This window comes from Rhinatrema bivittatum, chromosome 4 (genome assembly GCF_901001135.1).
Source record: "Rhinatrema bivittatum chromosome 4, aRhiBiv1.1, whole genome shotgun sequence".
NCBI lineage: Eukaryota > Metazoa > Chordata > Amphibia > Gymnophiona > Rhinatrematidae > Rhinatrema > Rhinatrema bivittatum.
The window spans coordinates 34747753-34773687 of NC_042618.1; the positions used below are offsets into that span (position 1 = coordinate 34747753).

Below are 25935 nucleotides of genomic sequence, written 5' to 3' on the forward strand. Positions count from 1 at the left end.
TATCTCTCTTGAACACAAAAGTGGCTTTTGTGGACTGTAAGGTTCAGCTGTCTCTCTCACCCTCCACCCCCTTCCATGGACAAGGACCAAAAAACAGTGCAATTCTGTTAATTTGAAAGTAAAGCGTGTGATTCCCCCCCCCCCCCCCCACATGTATGTGCACATGCAAAAGGCATCCATGCAACTTAAAAACAGACCCCAAAATCTCTATCCAAGTGTCACCCCAACGGGAAATGGCTTATTATTTTAAAAAGTCCACTTCAGCAGAGCTGGCCACAACATCTCATGCCTTTCCTGCATTATGTAGGGTTATGTACCCTTTGCAGGAAAAAAAAACTGAATTAAAAGTTATTTTCACTGCCTATTTTCCCATACATTCTGTTTTCATCAGTCTTGGCTGGCTTCTGCATTCCTTCTCAAATATGAGGTTCCAGAGTAAAGATCGCTAACAGGAGATGGTGAGGAGCAAGAAGAGAAAACAGAGAGCAAGAAAATGGACGTAGTAAAAATGTTACATGTGGATCAAAATCTTAAATCCCATCATGACCCAATCCTGAAGCCTATGATTAAAAGAGGCTGAAAATGTTTGTGGTATTAATTCCCCCATTAAACGATCAAAGATCCTACAGGCCCTGAACAGGAAATCGGCTGACCTGGCTTTCCTTCAGGAAACTCATTTGCAGATGCGGAGCATGTCAAATTACGCCAGGGCTGGGTGGGGGCGGTTCATTTTGCGTCTGCTAGTTCACAATCCGCAGGGGTGGCCATCTTAATTCGGAAGAATTTTCCACTCAAGGTACTGAATGAAATTAAAGACCCCACTGGTCGTTATCTGATTTTAGAAGTTGAACTTCATCAAGTCCATATGGTGTTATGCTGCGCCTGTGCCCCCAATGTGCATCAAGCTCCCTTTTTTCAAATGCTTCACAAGTTACTTCTCCCATTTATAGATTGGGTGTTAGTGGTTGGAGGGGACTTCAATGCCCTGAGAGACCCTGAGTGGGATAAGTTGTCGGCAGCCGCCACCACAAGTGTACCCAGTAAGGGGCTTCATCTTTTAGAAAATGCTTTGCACTTGGTTGATTCCTGGAGAACGCCTCATCCCTTTGAGAAGGACTTTACTCATCTCTCCAGGGTGCATGCGACCCACTAGCGTCTTGACTACTTTTTAGTCAGTGCGCATTACTTTTCCAAAGTCTCCACCTGAGGACTTTACTTTCACAGGTTTTGTGAGGGTGATGGCAGAAGCCATCCCATTTCAGTTACTGACTAAGGAGGATGCCAGGCACAAAATGCTTGAAATTCTCTAGTTCATGGAGCCTCCTAAAGAGATTGTGGTCATCCCGGTACACAATATCCTTAAGGAGTTACTGCTGAGGATATGGGAACACCCCTTCACAGTGCATCCCATGAACAAGAAGACTGACAGGGTTTACCTCATCCAGAAGACCCCTGGATTCGATAAGCAATAGCTGCCCCACCAGTCGGTAGTGGTTGAATCTGCTTGCTGGGCAGACTGGATGGGCCATTTGTTCTTCTGCTGTCATTTCTATGTTTCTATGAATCTGCTCTCAAGAGGGCCCAGTTGCCTCCGACCCATTCCTTGGCACCCCCAGAGAAGGATCACAGAGCAATGGATGCTCTTGGGAGAAAGGTGTTTCAGGGAGCCATGCACATTGCCCACATAGCTTCCTATCAGCTGGACATGAGCCAGCACTCTCAGGGCATCTTGAAAGCAGGTACAGGAGGTGGCCAAGCAGCTGCCTCAGCAGCAGCAGGATACCCTCATGACTCTGGTGCATAAGAGCCTGGAGTGTGGGAAACACAAGGTACGAGCAACCTACACTGTTTTTGAGATAGAGTTGAGGATCTCTGCAGCAGGAATCGGCGCCCGCAGAATGGCAGGGCTGTGGGCCTTGGCTCTATGACCCGAGGTATAGGAACGACTCGCTGATGTGCTGTGCACTAGGGAGAATCTCTTCAGAGATAGGATGAAGGACGCAGTGGCACAGCTCTGGGACCAAAATAAAAGCCACCAATAATCTCTCCACCAGCATGCCGGACCTGTCCTCCTCAGCTAGGAGGTTGGTGAGGTCAGAGCAGAGGAAGTCTTTCTTTTGCTAGAGGAAGTACTATCCTCTGCCCCCTTGCTCCTGTCAGTAGCATCAGGGCTCCTGTGGGCATCCCGGGCAGTAGAGAGCCCCCAAGACCCAGCTAGCACTTCTGTCAACTCCAGGGTTGGGGTTTTGACTGTGTTGTAGTCTAGTTGTCCATATCTGAAACAATGGATCCGCTAGTCAGGGGAAAACTGTGGTTATTTGCAAAGCAGTGGCCCAGTATATCCTCAGACCAGTGGGTTCTCATAAGAACCTGTTGGATATCCCTAATTGCCCTCTTAGCCCAATAGCACATAAGGAGTTACTTCTAACAGAGCTTTCCTACCTCATAATGGCTAAAGCAGTCAAACCTGTTCTGCCAAGGCAAAGAGTGGGGATTTTACTCCAGGTACTTCCTGATTCCAAAGAAAACAAGAGGACTCCGTCCCATCCTAGACCTAAGGGCCTTGAACAGATTTGTCAAAAAAGAAAAGTTCAAGATGGTTTCCCTGGGCTCCTTGATCCCCCTTTTGCAAAAAGGGGAACTGGCTATGCTCCTTTGATCTGAAGGACATATATACTCATATCGAGATCTTCCCCAGTCACTGAAAGTATCTCCGATTCATGGGGGGAGAACAGTACTTCCAGTTTTGGGTATTGCTATTCAGGTTAATGCCAGCCCAACAGCTCTTCACAAAATGATTGGCCATGGTAGAAGTGAACCTCTGCAGGCTGGATTTATGGACGTAGGGTATATGTTTTCCTTTATCTGGACGATTGTACTCTTGACCAGCCATGGCCGTTGGGTCCATGAGCCAGACCATCTGAGTGTTTGGAATCACTAGAGTTCGTCATCAACTACCCAACTCAATCCTGCCACTCATAGAATCTGTGCAGCCACAGCTGCAGTTTTGATCTCGGAAGTCACACCGCTGACGGTGAAGGAGAGACCAAATGGAAATAAGCAGGCAATATCGAATGCTCTCTTTCCGTAGAGTCAAATTCTATCACGATGTAAATCTCGATGTTTCTGGCAGGTTAGAGGTGATAAATCACCATAGATCTCAGTACTTCTGCCATCCCAATTCATGGTCCCCAGCTTCCTTTCCTAAGCCAGGATCCTCTTCTTCAAAGGGAGGTTGTGAAAACAAGCAATATCATGAGGATTGTTCTGGTTAGCAGGGCCCAAAGATTGATGAGCCCTCTCTATTACCACCTCAGTATCTCTCTCATGACTTATCCAGTGCCAAAATGGCCCTGCAGATATTCTGTATCACAACCACAACATCCGAGTTATCGGGATTCTCCAGCCCTCTCCTAAAACACAAGTTGTAGCAAAAAGAGCAATTTTCTAAATCCTCAAGCTTAGGCTCAGTCACCTCCAGCTCTTCCAAACTGTGAAATGGTCGCAGTCTGATCCTGCACACACCCCTTGACCTCTTTCTAACTACTTACCATAATCAGAGAGGTCAGCCCGCAGTCCTACCACCATTTCAGAGATCTCAGTCTTGCCTGCCACAATATCACTCCGAAATTCACAAAACCATTTTTGAAATCCATCCTGGGCTAAGCTGCTATCAAGTTTCAAGTTCTGCGGTAGACTATCAACACCAGTGCTCACCTCCGATCGGCCTTCTCAGCAGCGCCATATTTTCCTGCTCTTTAGAGTGCACACTGTAGGCTCTGTAGGAGAGTTGGCAAAGATTGATTCCCTTTCGCTTCATTAAACATGAAGGTAGGGCAAACTCTATGAGGTAAGCAGCCAGTAAGGCCAAAGTCTGTTTTTGATATAAAAAAAATAAGGTTGCAAGGAGCCTTATATTTCAAGCACTCATATGGGACAGTGATATCACTTCCTCCAAGCATTTTGTTTTTTTTTCTTAATTATGGAATATTTCTACAATTTTTCTTTCCCAATGAAAGTGCAGAGTATGTTGTGTAGATATATGAAACAAATGCCTAACTGAATGCTTTTGGACTTCTACGTTTTTTAGACAGCAGAATGTGGGAAATATACAAGAGTGTAGAGACTGTTACAAAGCACTCTATATGATTGGTGTCACATTTTTACTACTCTAAAAAGAATAAAACACGGTGAACTAGAAGAAAATACCAGTAATATTAACAGGCTGTTTTGACAAAGGCTGACAGGATTTCCTTTTATTCTGTGATACCTTAAAACTTTAACTGAATTAAATTCAAGCAGCATTTCTGGAGTCCCTTTCCAGCAGCATTAGTAATGCAGCAGCTATATGAAGTCCCAATTTCCAAGAAGAGCAGACTTAGAAGCAATCAAATGCAATATATTATTTGACGGCGAGTCCATAATCCTTATTCACCTTTCATCTGCCAGTTACATTTCTAAATGGATAAGATACAAGGTTTAAAAGCTTCACGTTCCAAGCTTGCAGTAACAATTCTAATTTCTTAAGCATTAACAGTTTTAATTCTATTCCTTATAGACTGGCATACTTTCTGCTTTAGCGTTTACACATTTCCTCCATAGGTGGAAAACGGGGAAAAGCATTCCAAGACCAGGGCCCAGAATTAGAAAACATATCTTGTTTGCATTGAATATACAAAACAAAACAAACTTTACAGAGAAGTGCCACAAGTGTTAACAAAAAAAATGCAGCTAAAGAAACTTTATTTTCTACTTTATCAGTTGAAAATATATATGTACATATATATAATTTAGAATAGCAAGATCTAAATAATATACAATTATTCTTTTAAAATATTACTTAAGGTGAGGCTTAGCAGCAAATATATTCCTGGAAAAAAAAAAAGAGAGAGTCAACTCCTATCAAATTCTTTGGATCTAATTTATCAAGGAGTTTTTGTATGAGAACCCAGAGAATATCTGGTTCATACCATGGGTTTGTTTGTTTTTTTAAACTTCCCTTTCATAGAATGTGCGTCGCGTAACAGGAGCGCTCTCTCAGTGTGAAAAATTGTAAAAGATTGCAAAAGTGCAACTGTTCGCCTATAAGATGTTTTGCACTTCATTCTTTCTATACAATGACATATTAAAATTCAAGCATGTAGTATAACCTAATATGCAGTAAGACTTAGGAATAGTGGTAGATATTTTAGAATGCACAAAAATATTAGCTAAAATAGCAAAGATGCCTGCTTATCGACGGAATACGGATTTGCTGTTTTACGATAGCTTGAGTGGGTGCTTTTGCAAATATTCCATATGCTTAATATAGTAAAAATACCAATGCTGACTATTTCAAATTTTAAGACAGTGGCACATTCACCGTTCAGCGAGTGCCCCACAAGCCACATTAGCTGCTAGGCCTCCCTCTTCAGGGACTGGCGTGTTGGTGTGCCAAACACAAGATTACAGATATTAGGTTTAAAGAAGAAGCAGAGAGCTTTTTAATGTAACCGTAAACCTTTTTTTCTATTAACCTTGCACTTTTACTAATTTAATAATAAAAACCTGACATCAGAAAGGTGAAATTTACAAAATCCTGTTTACATCTGACAAGCTGGTGTCAGGACTTCACAATGTTTGGATCACAGACATGTAGTTGGAACCGAGAATTGCATTTCTGTTTTCCAGCATGACACAGTATGGAATACTGCATAGGACAAGAGAACAGGACCCTCTGCTGACAATAAGAAATCAGGAGTGTACTTAAGATACAAAGCAATGAGTTCTGGCCAGGTCCTCGGCTATTAAACAATGCCGGTTTGTCTGTGTTCTCTCAGTGAAAATGTGATTATTTTTCTTTCCTGTGTCCCTTTTAATCATTTACTCATTCACTGTTACACTGTGTAAGCACTTCTCACGGTCTTTACAGGGCCACAAGGACTTACTGAAATGTAACAGAAGACCAAGTAGGAACAATTCAGTTTTTGCAGATTTATTGATAAATGACTTCCTTTTGGGATAAATTATACAGCTAAGTGGACCGTTAGAAATCAAACGCCAGTTTTCTTGGAGTCATGAACTTTTTCACCGTTTCGTTTGTGATTTGCTTCCGCCTCTCTTGATGTGCCGAGATCATGGGCTGCAGGGTTTCGATCAGCAGTTTCTTCAGTTCCCCTGTCAAAAGGGCTCCACTTGTGTAATCCTAGGGGAAATGAACAGAATTTTATATGACGCAAGGAAGATCTCACAAACTGAACTGCCCTAGAATCACACCGGAGCCGTTGTCTTAAAAGACAAATCTAGAGATCAATGTATTTTCAGATTCACACACGGAAGCAATCCAAGAGGAAGATGATCTGAAATGCCCCCTTGCTGATGACCACGCATGTGTAACGTGATCAAACAGAGGTCAGTCCAATTCGTCAGTGACCATACCTCTCTGGTGGCTTCTGTGGGAGGACATGCGGCCTTTGGTCCTGTTCAGCACTGACTGCTTTCCACAGCACATTAATTCGCCATTATGCGTGCAACTCATAAGCTTCCAAATAACAGTATCAGTAGGTAAGTCTAGATGTGGCTATGCCCGGAGTCAAACCAGCCAGTCACTCTTCCTGGAGGGACGGCAAGTCTCATCCAGAACCAGGAGGAGAAATATTACTGGGGCAGCGTCACATTCTATCTTCACTTCCGTGAAACAAAAACCTTCCACATGCAGTAAAGAGAAGAGAGAGGACCTGGTCTGGAAAATGTCAAGGTCCAGTTTACAAGAAAGCTCATTCTGTGGGGTTTTTCCCCCCCTAATCCTATAAGCAGGAAAGAAGAGTGAAAATCTGATTTTAAACTCCAAGATGCCTTTTTAGGATGGATAAGCCTTGGTGATTAACAAAAGTTTCACTTCTCAAGCCTCACATTAAAGGTGGTGGGGGGAGGGAGAATATCCTTTTTTCTAGTCCAGAGTCACTGGTGAAACAGGGTCTCTTCCTGACCTCCATAAATCCCTCTTGCTTCAATCTGAAGGCAATAAAAGACGGCCAAGAACTATCCCACAGATGAAATCTTCATGCAGACAGAACATAAGAAATTGCCATACTAGGTCAGACCAAGTGTCCATCAAGCCCAGCATCCTGTTTCCAACAGAGGCCAAACCAGGCCACAAGAACCTGGCAAGTACCCAAACACCAAGAAGATCCCATGGTGATTAATAGAGTGGTGATTTATTTACAATTTATCATTCTGGGTGCTTTAACGTATTCTCAAACATGCACTAACAAGCCAATGCAATACAGACACACTTTTTTTTTTTTTTAAACACGTGTACAATCACCTCTCCTGGGCGCTCGATGCAATAGGAAAATGAACCGTCGCGCTACAAAGGACGCACTAGGGATAAACTGTGCGCTTCTAGAGAGTCCATGGCATTGGGCACCCAGGAGAAGTGGCTTTGCGCAGCTTAGGAAAATGGACATTGGGTTTTACTCATGCACAGCCACAGATTAGGAAAACGGACGCTCGTAAATTGAGTGTCCAGATTCCTAACCTGACCGCTGGCAAGACTTTTTTTTTTTTTTTAAATGTAGTTGGTTTCTGTGGTTCCTCCAACTTAATATCTCCACGATATTAAGTCGGAGGAACCACAGAAAAAGCGTATTTTCTGCTTTTCTGTAAACGTTTGGGGCTCCTCAAGACCTAACGCCAGCTCTGGAGCTGGCGATAATTGTTGAGGGTAAAAATGTGCATGTCAGGCACACATTTATTTTTTACGTAAGGGGGTAAAATAGCTAATAGTCTCATCAACATGGCATTTACATGTGATGAGCACTATTAGCTAAGTGCTGGGTTGGATGCGTTAATCCTCTTATTGCATAAGGGGTTATGGTTGCACATCAACCCGTGCACTAGCCTGAGTGCATGGTATAGCCTCATCTACAAGGCATTTGCATGTGATGAGCACTATTAGTTATGCACTGCTTTGGACAAGCTATTCCCCCCGTATTGCATAGGGGGTTATGGACACGCATCCAAAATGTGCGTCCAACTGCAGGTTAACCTGTGCGCGTGTTATTGCATCGGCCTGTTGGTGCCTAGCTCTATCTAGAGCCTATCCAGAATGTGACTGGCCCTGCCTGTCATGTCAGAAAACTCTACAAACATGCAGAACTTAGCTAGGCTGAGCTTCCGATAGGAAAAGCTCAAAGAAATAAACACCCCCTCCTTGGTAGCAGCGGTGAGCACTGTCGCTTTAAAAGCTATGCTTGCCCATTTCTCTGGGTGCCCATGTCTGTCCCCTCACAGCTTCAATTTCAAACGCACAGCCCACAGCGCAATACATAATTCATAATATTAGTAGGAGGAGTCTGGGCCTTCTCTGCTTACCTCCGCTCACCTGGCAGCTCAAACACTGGAGCCCTTTTGGCCTAGCTCCAGAAGGTTTGAAAAACACTGTGTGACCCACTTCCCAGGCAATCATTCAATCCACTCACAGCTGCTTCTAGCAGCGGCCTGCATGCTCTCTCACGCTGGGCTAACAATCAATCAGTCAGTAACAGGTTAGTAGTTAACATTGGCTGTTCTCCGTAATGCCCTGAAAAGTATTTACTTACCTTCTGAATCTGCTCAAGCTTTTCATCATCTTCAAGGAAGAAGGTTAAGTACATGTACGACACATCAACGTCACAGTTGCCGCCGTACTTTCTGTGGTCCTCGATGGTGTCCTTACCTCCTGAGAAAGCGTGCTTATTGATCTAGAACACAAGGCGGTGACAATGCAACTATTCTTTTCCAATCTCATAAACCACTGTAAGTCACACTTTAGTGGGCTGCTCTGGAAGAAAGCTATAATGAAACCATCTATTGTCTCTAAAGTGATATAACTCACATTAATAAGTTGTTTTTTAAAAATCCTCTGGGAAGCTGAGTCTTCCCCGCAAAGAATAAACACATGAAATGTTATGCTGACTATGCAATAGATATATATTCCAGTAACACGTTTGCTGATGGATACAAGTAACAGATTGTCTGCCTTTAAAAAACAGTAGCTTGTTAACAGTCGGGCCGATACAGTAAAAACCACGGGAGAGCCGGCACACCAAGGCGAGTGCCCACTCTCCTGGGCACGCGATCGAGTATTTAAATGAGGGCCTGAGGTAAACGGAGGCGCTAGGGACACTAGTGCGACCCTAGCGCCTCCTTTTTGACAGAAGCAGCGGCTGTCAGTGAGTTTGACAGCTGACGCTCAATTTTACTGGCGTCAGTTCTTGAACCCGCTGACAGCCACGGGTTCGGAAAATGGACGCCGGCTAAATTGAGCGTCTGTCTTCCAACCCGCGGGCTGTGGGCAGATTTAAATTTTTTTTTAAATTTTTAATTTTTTTAAAATTTTGGGGCCTCCAACTTAATATCGCTATGATATTAAGTCGGAGGGTGTACAGAAAAGCAGTTTTTTCTGCTTTTCTGTACACCTTCCCTGTGCCGGCCGAAATTAACTTCTGCCTTTGGGCAGGCGTTAATTTCTGAAAGTAAAATGTACGGCTTTGCTGCACATTTTACTTTCTGTATCGCACGGGAATAACTAATAAACCCATCAACATGCATTTGTATGTTGCGGGCGCTATTAGTTTCGGGGGGGGGGGGGGGGGGGGGGTGGTGTTGGCCGTGTGTTTTTTCGACACGCTATTTACCCCTTACGGTATAAGGGGTAAAAATAGCGCGTCGAAAACGCGCAGCCAAACTGGGGCTAAAGGTGCGCTCGGCTGAGAGCACCATACTGAATCGGCCCGAGTGTTTGTACGACGAGGATCATTGCACCAGCATGCTATATTTCCAGTGCATCAACTTTGTCAAAAGCAGCACCGGAGGACTGATACCGTACGACAGTCCAGACATGTACATGCGGAAATCAAGATACTGAATGGGAAATGAACAGGCCTCACTGGCAATGTCCCCTCTAGTCTTCGAAAGGCTACATGTGCAAAAACTTTCTTTTGTGCAACTTTTTATAAGCTCAGTTCAAATTTGTGCACTACAAGCCAGCATAACGCAAATATCATTGGGACTTCTTGTGTGCACTATGTTTTTCCATGTGCGTGTGCACATGCGCACAGCTTAGAGGGAACAGTATTCAGTGGCAACAACATATATTTGCATACCCTGCTTGTTATTTTATCTCATGCAGATTCATTGTGGATACCCTGAAGACCAGATCGCCTGCTGAGTCCCAAGAACTGGGGTCGGAAACCACTGCTCTAGAAGTACATACTCAGTTTACTGCTGCAATTCTCCATGATGCTATCAACTTGTGCATCAAGCCTAAACAAGATTATTCTAGCAACAATGGTGCCAATGCAATAAATGAAAACGGGCAATCACTGTTAAGCGTCCATTTTCCTAACGTGCACCCACCCAGCCACTTCTCCTGGGATCCCGATCCAATATTAAAATGAAGGAGATTTGGACGTGCATTTTGGATGCATTAAACCCCATATTGGATTGGGGGTTATGGATGCGCGTCCAATTATGTGTTGGGGAGTGTGCAATGGCCAGTGCACGGTATTGAATTGGCCCCAATAAAAGGATTATGAAATGTCTTCACATCCACTGTCCCTGTACTAATACAAACAGCCATGTACAATGCACCACCGGCTTCACGAACGAGTGGTCCATTCCTGCATCTAACAATTCTTCTGAGGGTTTTACCTTGTTTTTGATCTGTTTGGGTGTGTCTGTGAGGAAGATGGATGAATTCGGGTCACTGGCACTCATTTTTGTCTGCGCGCCCTGCAGAGCTGGGAAGAAGGTTGAGTGTAGTAAAGCGGGTTTGGGATAGCCAATCCTGGGGGCCACGTCTCTTGTCATTCTAAAATAAGGATCCTGAAAAACAGGTGAGAAATCAAAACAGGATGCGTTGGTCAATTTCTTATAGGAGAAACATTTTTAATCAACTAAAGCAGGGATGTCAAACCACCATCCTCAAGAGTCACAAACTGTTCTGGTTTTCTGGATACCCCTAATGAATATGCCCAAGATACATTTGTGTACAATCAGGGCAGGGCATGCAAATATGTCTCATGCATATTCAGTAGGGTAGGCTGAAATCCAGAATGCTTTATGGCCCTTGAGGAGTGCAGATGGAAAAGCCTGAACTAAAGTACGTAGCTATAAGAACATTGTTTTGCTTCAGTAGACCCTCCAACAAGACTAGCTTCTTTTCCTCTTTTCAAATGTATTCTTTTTTTTTTTTTTGTTTAATTCCCTTTGATAATTTCTATTTCAATATGAATGCGTCACAATTAGCAGCCAAGCCCTTTATTTCTGACCGTGAGCGGAAACCTTGATGATTAAGTTGAGAAAAATTAAATCACTAACCTGATCGATGGCACATGGAATAAGACACTGAATGCCCTTTCTGTCCTTGAAAATTTCCGGAAAGGAGGTGCTAAACGATGGAGCTGCTTGTATGGCAGGGAAACTTATCTTTCCTAATTAAGAAAAAAATTCATCAGAATGCATCACTGTACCTACACAATGCCTTTGTCGAGCATGTTACAGCGAATTATTATCCAGCTACCATCAATTATTTAGTTATTTGACTTATATTCCACCTTTCAGGCACTTCAAAGTGGTACAACTGGTAAACCGTATCATCATCGCTTTGCACAAGATAAGCAGCAAAGATCTTGTGAGTTACATTTAACAGCAAGGTTAAATGATTTCTCAAGGTCATGCAGCAAGTGGGGATTTTATTTGGAGTTTTAAAGGGTCGCTGCTACGGAGGGATGTGCTCTCATTTGCTGTTTCCTTTTCAAAATGAAATACAACATTTTTGTTTTGTGTTTTCATTTCCATGGGCGTTAACACAAAAACACAAAATGAAACCCTTCCTTCAAACTGATACATGAAGTAAAAGCTTAACCACTGACAACCTCCCCCAAATCTCTTACTCTGAAACTAGGACATAATTTTAAATTACCTGGTGGCAAAATGCAGAAGCCAACCTTGCTGCTAACTTACCAATGCAATCGCTGTCTGTGAAGCCGAATATTCCTTTCACTTGGTTAAAGGTAACATGCTTCTGAACTCTGACTACATTCTCGTAGAAACTAGGGCACTTCCTAGAAGCAGAAACATGGGTCATGATACAGAAAACAAGATGCAGCAAGAGAAATCTGTGACAAATAGAAAAACGGTTTTAGTAGTATCACGTCAGAAGAACAACAAACCTCATTTTAAAAAAAAGAAAATTATTTCCTTACCTGCTAATTTTTGTTCCTGTAGTACCATGGATCAGTCCAGACCGTGGGTTATGTCCCCCTTCTAGCAGATGGAGTCAGAGCAAAAACTGAGAGGGTGGTCCCTCATGACTGGTGCGCCCTCTGTAAACCTTCAGTATTAAGAATATCCAAGCAACAAAGAAAAACCCCCTTGGATGGATCAATAAAAAAAATGAATATCAACTAAATTGAACATCAAACTGTAAATCTGAATAGGTAAACTTGCAATGTGAACTTTCAGTCAGTCCCAAACAGGTCCTGAAATGATTACATAGTCGAGCAGAAGGATTATCCCAAAGAAAAAAACCCAAAATCCTTAGGGTGGGCGTTTGGACTGATCCATGGTTCTACAGGAACGAAAATTAGCAGGTAAGGAAATAATTTTCTTTTCCCTGTATGTACCAGGATCAGTCCAGCCCGTGGGATGTACCAAAGCTTCCCTTAAATAGGGTGGGCCACTGATATCCCAGCTCGAATGACCCAAGCCCCAAAAGAACCAGAGGTCGTTGATTACAAATTCAAGCAATAGTGATGCGCAAAAGTGTGCAAAGACATCCAAGTGGCCGCTCGGCAAAATTCATGCTGAGAGACCGCTCAGCTTTCTGCCCAGGAAGCTGCTTGAGTTCGGAGAGAATGAGCTTTAATACTGTCTGAGGGCTAATGCCCCACGCCAATGTACGCGGGAGAGATTACTTCCTTCATCCATTGGGCAATGGTGGTCTTTGAAGCCTAGTGCCCCTTCTTGGGACCACTCCAGAAGACAAAAAGATGATCTGATAAGCGGAAGTCGTTAGTAACCTCCAGATATAGAAGGAGGCCTCGCTTGACATCTAGGTGCCGGAGCTCCTTGGAATCCTCAGCCTGGAATGATGGCAGTTCCACCAACCGATTCAGATGAAAAGACGAGACCACCTTTGGAAGGAAAGATGGTATGCTACCCGACGATACTCCGGGATCCGTAGGGCGTAGAAAAGACTCTCTACATGACAAGGCCTGCCGCTCCGAGATTCTGCGAGCGGAACAGATGGCAACCAAGGAAACTGTCTTAAGAGTCAGGTCCTTGAGGGTATCGCTCTACAGCGGTTCAAAGGGCGGCCCACCAAGAATATGAAGGATCAAAATCAAACACTACCCGAGGGGCATAAATTGCGAATCGGTGTTTCACATGCTTTAATCCCTTCAAGAACCGGACCACGTCCGGGTGTGTCGCAAGAGGAGGGCCATCCCAATGAAGAACTAGAGCACCTAAGTCTGCCACCGGAACTCGGAGAAAATTGTAGGCTAAACCCCTCTCCAGCCCTCGCTGTAGATGTCATTGCAGATGTCACTGTAGATGGTCGCACGCCATGGAGAGAGACGTGAGGACTGGCAGCAAGCCTCAAACACTTTCCAAGCTCGGACATAGGACATGGAAGGCTTCCTAGCCTTGAGAAGAGTGGAGATAACCGCCGCTGGATACCCTCGTCTCCTCAGCTGGCGCCGTTCCAAAAGACAGAAGCGATCTACCTGATCGAAAAATACTGGTCCCTGCCGTAGGAGGTTAGACAGATGCAGCGGGCAGTCCACCGCTAGGTTGACTAAGTCTACAAACCACGGCCGACGAGGCCACGGGCCCCTGGTGACCCTCTATTCTTCGGAGCATTCTTCGCACCAGGGGCCAAGGCGGGAACATGGAACGTAGGATGTACCTCGGTCATGGGAGGGCTAGGGCATTGACGCCTGCTGCTCTGTGCTCCCTTCTGCGGCTGAAAAAGTACGGAGCCTTTGCGTTCCTTTGTGTGGCCATCAGATCCAGATAGGGAGTCCCCCATCACGTGATGAATAGTGCCACTGCCTCTTGGAACAGTTCCCATTCTCTGGGATCTAAGCGCTGGCGACTTAAAAAAAAATCCGCCTGAACATTGTCCACCCCTGCAATGTGAGTCGCCACCAGATGAGACAGGTGGAGTTCCGCCCACGGCATCAGCTTGTTCGTCTCCCGAGTCACATGGAGACTTCTTGTTCCTCCCTGACGATTGATGTATGCCACAGTCGTGGCGTTGTCGGAGAGGATCCGGACTGCTCGGCCTTGTACTAGGGGCAGAAAACGCTGCAGCGCAAGACGGACTGCTCTTGTTTCTAGACGGTGGATTGGCCAAGTTGCCTGTTCTGGTGTCCATTGACCCTGCGTCGAGTGCTGACTGTACACTGGCCCCCAGCCGGTAAGGTTGGCATCTGTTGAACGAGTACCTATTGTGGAACCTCGAGCTCTACTCCTCGAAGCAGATGATCCAGGTCGAGCCACCAGGTCAGGTTGTCCTTGGGTAGAGACGGTATCGGCAGAGGAGCCTGAAATTCCTGAGATACTGGCTTCCAACGGGAGAGTAATGCTCTTTGTAAGGAACCAAAATAAAGAGGGGATCAGTTAGAATCCAATTCAATCCACATATATATACTAACTGTTACTGGATCGTGGGTCACCAATATAAATCTCTTAAGAAAATTTTTTTATTCTTTATTCAAATTATCAAATTCTAAAATAAATCTCAATTTTTCATTTTACTATTTTTAATTAAATTGTTTTGTATGTTTTTTTTATAATGAAGAGACAGAGCCTCAGAACTGGTATCTTAGGTTATGACCTAAGATTGTTAAACCAGTAAGTTCAATCACCGGCTCAATTTTGTAAGTCTCTTTTTCTGCTTTAAAATAAAATGCCAATGTTGCAAATTGTTTTAATTCTCAAAAATTCTCAAAACTGCTATGAGATCAATCTTTGCATTTTTAAATTCTCAAAACTGCTATGAAATCAATTTTCTTTGTTGGAATTTTGTTTTTATTCCTCAGCAAGGAGCTATTTAAGAAAAATAGGATTTGCATGTAGATTCTAGCCTAACAGCAGTAAGTGAAGGTAAGGTGAGCAATTCAAGTTGAGAAGAACACAAAGTACAGAAAGAATAACATGGGTTTAATAATATCAGCTAAATAACTAGATGAGACCAGATGTAAACATTTAGAGGTCCATATTTAGCCAGCTAACTCAGCCCATATATTCAACGGTGTAGCCATGCTACTGAATATATCCAACTATCAACAGCTTAAAAGGCAAACAGGGTACTTCCCTGACAGGCCAGCGAGGCCTCAGGAGCAGGCTTCAGAAGCCCTGAGGAAGCCAGTCCCCTGGCTCAATGGCCTCTGGCCATTGAGGACGAACACCAGCCAGGGGTTTCAAAACCCCCCCGATTGCCCTGCTCCACCTGAGGGATGGTCCTCAAGGGAGCCTAACACTTCAGGGAGCCTGTGGTCTCCTAAATTTGCTATTAATTTTTTTTTTTTTTTGTCAGACTGCAGGTTTGCACTTCTGCCATCTGCTGGAGACAGAGAAATACAGAGGGACTGCAGGTGGCACGGCCTCAAAGCTTTGTTCTCTGCCTCCATCTGCTGGTAGGGTTGTAAAACCCACTTGTCTGGACTGATCTGGGTATGAACAGGAATGTCCGAATTATCTGGCTAAATGCTTTTGAATATGGACTTCACTAAGACCACAATAAGAATTTTAAAGTGCACTCTAAATATAACAGGAAGCCAATGGTGCTCCATTAAAAGAGGAGTGACACAGTCAAACCTTTGTTTCCCGAAAACCAGCTTAGCCACAGTGTTTTGAATCAACTGGATGCGTTCACGCGTTACTTTAGTTCAACCCAGATACAAATAGTAATCAATGCGAGTTAAGAATTAATTCATTTCTCCAAATCACTTTTACCCCACAAAGGTCCAATGCGACACAAATACCGAAGATAAAAAGTTAACGGCGATTGAACCACTGAAGAAATGTGGACAGTTTAGAGTCCAGTTTTGTACCCAATGTGGTTTTTCATGTCCCGTACCCCTGCACGCACTCACAGCCACTCTGGGCCATTGCGGTGGGAAATGGTGAAGTTCTACAGAAACTGAAAACACGTTGCTGATAAGGTTCATAACGATCACAAAGGTAACAAATATTTATATGAGAACATCAGTGCTAACAACGTCTCTCAGCAGCTATTCCGCACATACGAGCTGTGTCCGATACAACGTCCCCAAATTAGTAATGAATTCAAACAACGCTATTTCTTAGAAGCAGACAGGCAATGCTACAACTCCCCATGAAGTTTCCCCTCCTTACAGCCAACAAACCCCACCCAAACACTTCTTGGGGCGCTGCTGGCGAGAATAACTCGCTCTGCCCTGGCTTTACCAAGTCCTCAGTACGCTGTACATTCAAACATGCACTGGATAAGCCTTAGTGAGATAAGGCATGGCTTCATGAGATTTTGTTTTTAATTAGGTTGTCATTTAATTTCCAATAACGTACCCCTGGGTCAAAATTTGGCATGTCCGTCTCCCACCAAATAGGGGAATGGTCGGACCAAGTAATGCATTCGATTTCAGCTTTCCTAGTATGATCACATAGAGCCTTATCTATGAAGAGATAATCGATACGCGAATATGTATCATGGGGCCTGGAATAAAATGTGTAATTTCAACTATGAGGATATGACAGTCACCATATAGCAACCAACTGCCAATCAATCAACAGGTGTGGAAAAGACCGTTTATCCTTCTGGGTCATCCCTCCCTTCCCTGAGGAGGTGTCCAAAGCAACCTGATGGGCCACATTGAAACCTCCCCCCTCTAGTTGATGTAATTTCATATTAATCTCATCCTGCAGCAGATGTTGGTGCTTGGTGGGGCAAAATACATTAACCAGAGTAAATTTACAGTTAGAAATCTCAACCACCAATATTAAGTAGCGGCCTTTAGGGCCTGCAATAGAATCCAGAACTCGCACTCCCAGTGATGTAGCACACAGTATCCCTACTCCGCCATACCTACAGTCTGGAGTGCTGGCAGCAAAATATTTTTGGGAGAAAAATCTCGGATGCAGCAAGTGCTCATGTTTACGTTTTAAATGCTTTTTTTGTAAAAAAAAACCAACCCAAAAAACCCCCACTGATGCCTGTAGCCGGGATATTTCATCACATAGCTGCTTACGTTTCAACGGAGAGTTTAAGCCTCACATTTAGGGACACAAATTTAAGAGTGGCCATAATAATCCTGCCACTTACCCCTGCCAGCATCCCAGACTGTTCTTCTCGTTATTCTAGTATATGGAAAAACACCTGTGTATTGTACAAAATTACCCCCCCCCTCCACCCCCCTCCCTTCCCGTCCCCCCTACCCCAAAACCAACTATTGTCGCCTTTCATTAGGCAGACCCCTACTGGAGGAAAGTATCTCCTCCCCAACCCCCCCCCCCCCATATAAAGAAGCAATTCCCTGGTTCTCCGGTTCCACCATTGAGACATAGGATATTATCTACATCCTTTGCAGGAAGACCCAAGTGTTCCAAAAAGAAATTTATGCATTAATCCAAGAATCAAATCCTCTTCTCAGAAGATCCCTAGTATGTGCAATGTCACCAGTTTCCTGGATGTTCCTGGTCTTCATCCGTCTCAGCAGGAGTTGGATTCCACAGCTCGCTGGAACCCGAGGTCCTCTTCAGTCTTCGGCCTCCTTTCCCCATCCTTTGCCACTTTGCAGGAGCCGCTGTAGGTAGAGTCGGGGATACTGGGGAAGCTTTATATGAAATCTCCACGCCTGCCGCTTGTAAAATGGCCACCGCTTCCTCCACTGTTCTAGCCCTTGAGGACACTCCCTTAATGGAAAATGCTATCCCACAAGGATTACAGCCAGCGGAATCTGCAACGTGCTTTCCGCAGGGCTGCAGTGACAGGTTGAAAATCTCTGCGACGTTTCAGTGTTGCAGGGGATAAATCATTATATAAGGAGATTACGTGTCCTTCCCATTCGAAGGAATCTAGCTGTCTCGCTGCTTTCATTATAGCTTCCTTAATGGGAAAGCTATGCAGACAAAGTATAATATCTCTTGGGGCATTCCTTGGCGTTGCATCGAGAGCTCTGTGCACTCTCTCCACTATGACTTCTGCAGGTGAGCTTGAGTCTACTGTATCCGCTGCCGCCACCTGTAGGAGCGCCCCGCATATTAATCGGACCACCTCCATAGTGTTGGCATACGCTGCTTCTTCCGGAAGCAGCGAATATTGTTGCGGCGTGTGCGATTCTCTATGTCCTCTAACTTCAAGGCCGTGTCTTCTTGTAAAGTATGCAGGCTTTCGATCTCTGTATTTAGATGTTTTATCCGATGTCATGCTCCTCAAGTTGGGCCTCACTATCGTCTACCTGATTTCCCAGTTCTTTAATATCTGTGCGGAGCGTGGAGATTGCCTCGCGAAATTCTTCTGACAGGGTTTGAATGTCCTTTTTCAGATCTTGGAACCACTCCTGAAGATCTTTTCTATTCAGAGTGCCTTCTCCACTGGCCGTCTCGTGCCGCAGGCCTCTGTTTATCCCCTGCGTCATCATGATCCACGCCATCTGATGCCTCAATCAAGGCCGCAAATCGGGAGCCGCCCGCATTGAACGAGAATTGTTGAAGATCGATTGCTTTTTTTCTGGTAGACATGATCACTGTAGTACTGGCGCCTCAAATATAGAAGAACCAGGTATTATAATAAGCTGGAACCGGAGTATTTAAGCTTTAACGTTAAGGGAAGGAGCAGAAGTATTTGGGGGGAGGGGAGGGGGGGGGATAGGAGGGCTGGCAGGAAAGAGGGACACAGAGATCGGGGCGGGCATTATTTGATAGCCTCATTCAACTAGTTTTCCTATACGGCTATGAGAGTGAAGTTCGGGGTTTATGCAGGCAGGGACAGACTCTCACTATAAATCCTGCACCTCCAGTTCTGTAACACTCCACCATCCACAGAAATTCCCCCAACAATGCATCTAGGGTGTTTCCCCTTCCAACTCATCATACAAAAACCAAAACATTCAATGTCTTGTGTCAGCTCCGTAACAGCAACAGAAGCACCATCCACTGCCAGACCCGCCGGGAGCTGGTCCCTGGTTCTGAGCTCCGGGTCACGGTAAAGAGACTGGTTGGGGCAGGAGCTGTCCTGTCCTTCCCCTTCTCCCCCTCCCCTATGCTCCACTCAAGAGGACCCCAAACTCGATCCTTGAGGGTCCCGACGCAGTTGTGTTTTCAGGCTTGCCACAATGAATATGCATGAGATCTATCTGCATGCACGGTCTCCAGATTATCTTCCCCATCTTCTCACCCCTCCCTCTCAAGGCACTTCCCCCCTTCCACGCTGGAGCTGACTGCAGCTGGCCCCAGTTACCGGAGTGCAGTTATTTACCCTCTCGATCCTCCTTCCTTGCCCCCTGGGCTGGCAGCCGGAGCGGCATTTAAAGTGAACGTCATCTCCTGCTGCCGTTGGGCCAGTCTCAGGGGGCAGCTCCTCCTGCAGGACTGGTCCTGTGGCAGAGGGAGGGGGCGTTTCTGCTGTCAGCTTGTGGAGGGGAGTGAAGAGGAGGATCAGTGGGGTTTGACTGCACTGCATCACATTAGGCAGGGCTTTGGGCCTGAAGTGATGTCTGAAACTGGGATGGCAAAGGGGGCATTCGGTCATTTTTTGGGGCTGGCACATGCGATGCCTATCATCACTGTGCAAAGGCAGACTTGTCAGTGGTCTTAAACTGCTGGCACCGTAGAGAAGAAAAGGCATACAAATAGCCACATACATATTTTGAGCGCGTACGGGCAGGAGCACATAAATTTATAATAGATAATAAGTGCGTCTTTTTAAAGGCAGCGGAAGGTTTCAACCCTAATCAGCAAGCTGTCACACTACATCAAAAGCTTTTTTATTTGTATTTTTTTTTTTAAACTGGCTGTTGCAGAGTTATGTGGTCACCTGACTCAGCTAGATATAGCTGACTAAACAGTTTCATGCTCTTACCCCATGTACTCTAGATCAGAAAAGATGAATGTTTTATCGATATCAAAACCACAGGCTATGATGTCCTTGGCATTTTCTACAGCATACTGGTAGGCTTGCGCGGGGGTCAGGTCTTTCCAGAGATACTTCTCATCATCAGTCAGCTGGATAACCAAAGGAACATCGAACACCTCCTGCACCCACCTAGTCCACCAAGACAAAAAGCTGCAATGAGCGTAGTTCTCCCAAGGAGTGCCAAGACTTCCCACTTAGAGACAGCAGGGAAAAATCCTTTGAAAAGCAGAATTTCAGGCTCTTGCAGTAGTTACAAGCAAAAATGTAAGGCCGGATTTTAAAAGGCCCGCGCGTGTAAAAAACCAGGGTTTACGCTCATCGCCAGGCCCTGCGCGCGCCTCTCACATTTTAAAACAAGCCCGGCCACGCGCATAAACCCCAGGGAAGCGTGTGCCAGCAGCCAGCTGGCACGCACAGATTACTTCTGCTCCAGAGGAGCAGTAAGTAATAAAACAAAAAGAAAAGTCAGTTCATAGGAAGGGTTTAGGGGGTGGGAAGGCGAGGGGAAGAGGGAGGGAGTTTAACTAGGGTGGTAAGGAAGTTCCCTCTCAGTTCGCTCCTTAATTGGAAAATTCATCCCCCTGAGCGCTGCGTGCATGTGCGTACAGCCATCAGATTTTATAATGTGTGCGCTGACATTATAAAATCAGCACGTCCATGTGCGCGCACCGGGAACCGCGTGCACATAGACGTGCGCGCCTTTTAAAATCTACCTCATATTTCCCAACACCATTCATTCAGACTTACGTCATGACAAACCGGCAAGGTACTCGGCTAACGCGCCAAGAGCCTCACTTCATAGCAGTGCAAATCATTCCAGTGTTTGGTATGAGTTTCATTAAATACATCTTCATCGCCCAATCCTTGCACTGGCTCAAGATACCGTATATAATGGAAGTTTAACTTTTTTTTGTTTTTGCTGTTGGTGGCAAGCCCCAATCTCACAAAGAAACAATCTCCACTCTCTTATTTTCATGTTCTGGGCAAGCTGCTGTCTGACACAGGACGGGCATCTGTGGTTCGTCACAGCCATAAACAGGCCTGGCTCTCTCCAGAGGTCCACAATGAATATTCATCAGATATTTACATAAAACCGCTTCTGCACTCACAAGATTTCCGCCTGGTTCTACAATCTATCATCCTTACCAAAATTGACTACTGTAACTCTCTGTTACTCGGTCTACCAGCTACCACCATTAAGCCCCTACAGATGTTACAGAACTCTGCGGCCAGGATCTTGACTAACTCTAATAAGAGAGACCACATTACACCCATCCTCTATAACCTCCACTGGTTACCGATCAAATACAGAATTCTCTACAAAGTTCTGACCATCATGCATAAATCCTTATACAGCTCAGCCCCAATGGATCTTACATATCAGCTACGCACCAACAAATCCACGAGACCGATCAGAAAAGCTTATCAAGGCACCCTTTTCGTCCCTCAAACCAAAACCTCGCTAAGTAATAGGGCAATATCCACTGCAGGTCCTACTCATTGGAACACACTCCCATCAGAACTCAGACAAGACCCCTGCCAGATTTCATTCAAGAAAAAACTGAAAACATGGCTTTTCAGCCTAGCGTTTCCTTGATGGCCCACAATGTACTTCCCTCGACAACCTTGATTTGTTTTATATTTTATTAATTCACCCTTAAACCCTCCCCCATACTCCAACTTTCTGATCCACTGTTCCCCCCATCCACTTTCCACTGTTCCCTTCCCCGCGCCCGCCCTCCGACTCCCCCCCCCCCCCTGTTCTCCATCTCAATCGAGACTATTATACACTTGATTTCGTTTTAACGTTGATGGCTTTTTTGCTTACATCCTGTATAAGAAGTTTACTTTTAATACCTTGTTGTCAAAAGTTTTTAAATATTCTTCGTTCTAAGTAATGCTCACAAGCTCTCTTATTTGTACTATGTTCTTCGTTCCATGTAATGCTCTTAGGCAAGTTTATTGTTTCACTGTAAACCGGTTTGATTTGCATCCAATGCAAGAAGATCGGTATATAAAAAAACCAAAAATAAATAAATAAATAAATAAATAAATATATTTGGTCTAAGGCTAAGAACGCACAGAATCTGCATATATATTTTGTTTTATGATTTTGATGTCTTGTTGTCCATGGAATATAAATGCTTCAGTCATCCTGAAAGCCAGACTTGTTTGCAGCATTTGAGGACAGAGGTTGCCTAACCTGAGTCTAAGAAATCAAATCTGCTAGTTCTTGTAACACATATATGAAATCATATTTTTGTATTCCATGGGGCTCCTGCTGACAGATCTATTTACAGTCAGTCATTGGAACCTGGGAGAAGTGGTACGGAGTTATCTGCTTCTTAACGCTAAGGAAAAGTGCTGCTGAGCGAGGGGGCGAGAGATCTGTAAATGTTCTTTATTAGCACGAGAACCCCTGCATTGGATCTGGCAGGTCATCTAATGAGGTTTATATTTAGGTTTTTTGTTACTACCTGCCCCCTTTCTTATGAAACATTTAGAATATCAACAAGAGAAAAGTCAAGTAATCTCACAATCCATGTGCCATTTAGGCACGTCAACGTTAATTTTATTATATGGCTTGCAACTATCCCCTTTTCTCATACCTGCCCATGTAAGGTAGAGACACACTTTAACATTTTGTTATTACTTTAAATTTAAAAAAGACAAGCAGAAGCCATGCTGGGCTCTTCTTGGACAGGTCCACCTTTATTTCTTGAGAAATGTGTACAGGATAGCCCGAGAGAGAGCACATGTGATGCAACACTCACTTTGTGAAGATGAAAGGAATGAGGTGACCCATGTGCATCGATTCAGAGGAAGGTCCTCTTCCTGTGTAAAGATAAAATGGTTTCTTCTGTTCGTAGGCATCTAGGATTTGGTGCATATCTCTGAAGGAAAAAAGGTACAAAAGAGGCAGCGCATGAGAAATTCATCAGCCTAAATTTTAAGAGTAAAACAGAGGGCAGAACACCAGATCCTTTATGGTTACGACCACAGTCTCCAGTTTGCATAATAAATAAAGTCTGTATTTTACTTAATTTTTATATAGTCCTTTTCTAATATTTTTTGTGTGTCCACATAATTTAATTTGTGTTTTGTTTTTCGGGAGGGGGGGGGAGAGATCTTAGGATCGGTGCTGGTAAGAGAAGGATAATTTAGAATAGCAGTAAGGAAAGTGATCTGGAGGACGGAGGAGGAGAAGGTGAGGGAACCTCATAGGAGGGTAATGGAGAAAGGATCTCAGGGAAGCGTGAAGGGGGAGATGGAGATCAAAGATAAGGGGGAATGAAAACTGCATATTTAGGTGGGCAATTAACACTTTGGGGGTGAGAAAGGAGCCTGATAATGCAACGTACAACTGGGCTCCACCTCCCGCATGCTCCAAATATCTTTATTTGGACCCTTGCCAATAATTTTTGGAGGATTTCAAACCCACACCAAAACGCAGCTGAATATCACTCCTTATGATGGTAGATTTATTTTATTTTAAAAGTTTATATACCACTAACTACAAAGTTATGTTCTAAGCAGTGTACATCATTTGCATAAATGATTGAGAAAGCTTGTTATTTAAGTCATTATTTGTCTCCTGGAGGCCAAAACCACTAGGGGTGAACGGACCCCAAAGTGCATAAAAAATCTCATTGAAAGGGCAATTTTCCAAAGCTCTTTATGTAGGTAAATAGCTTTCTACCAAGTGGGCCGATACCCGTTTTTATTGTATGTGCTGCTAAATTTCCCTCTCCCATGGATGACACAGACCCGGGGTTACTCAGATGCTGGGTACTTCCGGTTAAGGCTGTAGCTGACCCATCCTCTCAATGGGAGGAGCCGGACTTAGCAAAGTCCGGGGAGGCCAACTTTCCCTGGGCCTCCCCGGAATCCAGTTCAGACTGTGCAGCCCTAATATGACAAGCAGTGCAGAGAGAAAGGCGCTTATGTTTCTTTGCTGCTTGAGCCATTAGCGACGGTAACTCCGTGTTCAGACGGCTCATGCTTAAAATTTTATGCGCACAGATTTCGGGCGCCTATGCAGACCGCGAGGCGCACACACAGCTTGTGTGGCCAGCTTTACTTGTAATCTGCATCTAGTAAGTTGTGCGCGTATGTACGTGTGCGTACGTTATGCACTCAGCACGTGCGCAGAGTCGACACGCACTGCGCATACCGAAGTTCTATGGTGGGCAATTCACGCACAAAAATATGTGCAGGATGGCGCCCCATGGCCTACCCTACTGGGAGGCCGCTCAATCCGCTCGGAAGTTCCCCAATAGGATGGGGAACTACGTTGGTACGGCGTACCAAGCAAGGAGACCGGAGGAAGTCTTACTGAAACCCCTCCAATGTCTCTGAATCAGGAGGAAATCCCCTTTTTTTTTTTTTTTTTTTACTTACCTGGGCTCAGCGCTTACCGGCTGAGTACAGAGATGGTCTCTGGCTGCGGGGGGAGAGGGCTTTGGCAGTCACCGCCACGTTTGGCTACCTGCACCCATGGCCTTTCAGCTGCTTCAGCAGCAAAGTCCACACTGGGAACCGGCTACCGGACCAAGGCACACCTCTGAGGGATCTCGGAAATCACCTCAGGAATTCTCAACTGGGGGAAAGACCTATAGGTTTCACCGCAGAAGAATGGGGCTCAATCTTTTCTCCAATTTAAAAGTAGAATTTCTTCTTCCAAAAGGTACAGAGATCCCCATAGGGAAAGCATGTCCGCATCTGCTGGAGACTGAGAAATACTGAAGGGCTGAGGACATTGCAGGGGCACATCTAGGATGACCTCAGCTTTGAAACCTGACTCAGTCTCCATCTACTGGCAGGGGAGCATAAACCCATTGGTCCCGAGTCCATCTGGCTACATGCTAGGAAAAGCAGCATTATGACATTTTCTGTTTTAGTCACCATTCCCTTCCTAATACTTCCCAACATTGTTTGCTTTTTTTTTTAAACTGCTGCAGCACACTGAGCCGACGATTTCAATGTGTTATCCACTATGATGCCTAGATCTTTTTCCTGGGTGGTAGCTCCTAATATGGAACCTAACATCGTGTAACTACAACATAGATTACTTTTCCCTATATGCATCACCTTGCACTTGTCCACATTAAATTTCATCTGCCATTTGGATGCTCAATCTTCCAGTCTTGCAAGGTCTTCCTGCAAATCATCACAATCCGCTTGTGATTTAACTACTCTGAATAATTTTGTATCACCTGCAAATTTGATAACCTCACTCGTCGTATTCCTTTCCAGATCATTTATATATATATATATATATATATATATATATATATATATATATATATATATATATATATATATATATATATATATATTGAAAAGCACCGGTCCAAGTACAGAACCCTGAGGCACTCCACTGTTTACCCTTTTCCACTCAGAAAATTGACCATTTAATCCTGCTTTCTATTTCCTGTCTTTTAACCAGTTTGTAATCCACGAAAGGACATCGCCTCCTATCCCATGACTTTTTATTTTCTTAGAAGAAATAGAGCACGTTTATTATGAAAAATACAAGTGCAGCATTGTATTGCCGCCCTGTGGAAAAACAAGTGGGTCATGGGTTTGTCTGACCACTCGTATGTTTGTTTGATAACGCCAGCTCTTGGACTTTTTCTTTTGTTGGTTCTCCTTAATGTTGGTGGGATCTATATGGGGTATGACCTTTGATTGGTTTTCTTTTTGCTCCTTAACTTTTAATTAACTTTTTGTAATTTTCAAGGAATACTTGATGCTAATATTTGAAGTGACGATAAAATAAACTCTGT

The 25935-nt window shown here is 44.4% G+C and overlaps 1 protein-coding gene across 3 annotated transcripts in view; it reads right to left on the reverse strand.

Moving 5' to 3' along the window:
* Positions 1–4241: 4241 nt before the first annotated feature.
* The window catches only part of WARS (tryptophanyl-tRNA synthetase), a 31671-nt gene continuing 9977 nt past the window's right edge, over positions 4242–25935 (reverse strand). For 2 of the 3 annotated variants that reach the window (XM_029597944.1, XM_029597945.1), the window contains exons 5-11: positions 22921–23040; positions 20093–20275; positions 11989–12089; positions 11344–11456; positions 10675–10848; positions 8583–8723; positions 4242–6184 (exon numbers count right to left, since the gene is read on the reverse strand). In XM_029597944.1, coding sequence (XP_029453804.1) covers positions 6026–6184; positions 8583–8723; positions 10675–10848; positions 11344–11456; positions 11989–12089; positions 20093–20275; positions 22921–23040 — 991 coding nt within the window. In that variant the 3' untranslated portion in view covers positions 4242–6025. The remainder of the gene's footprint in view (positions 6185–8582; positions 8724–10674; positions 10849–11343; positions 11457–11988; positions 12090–20092; positions 20276–22920; positions 23041–25935) is intronic. The other variant, XM_029597946.1, reaches the window with a different exon arrangement.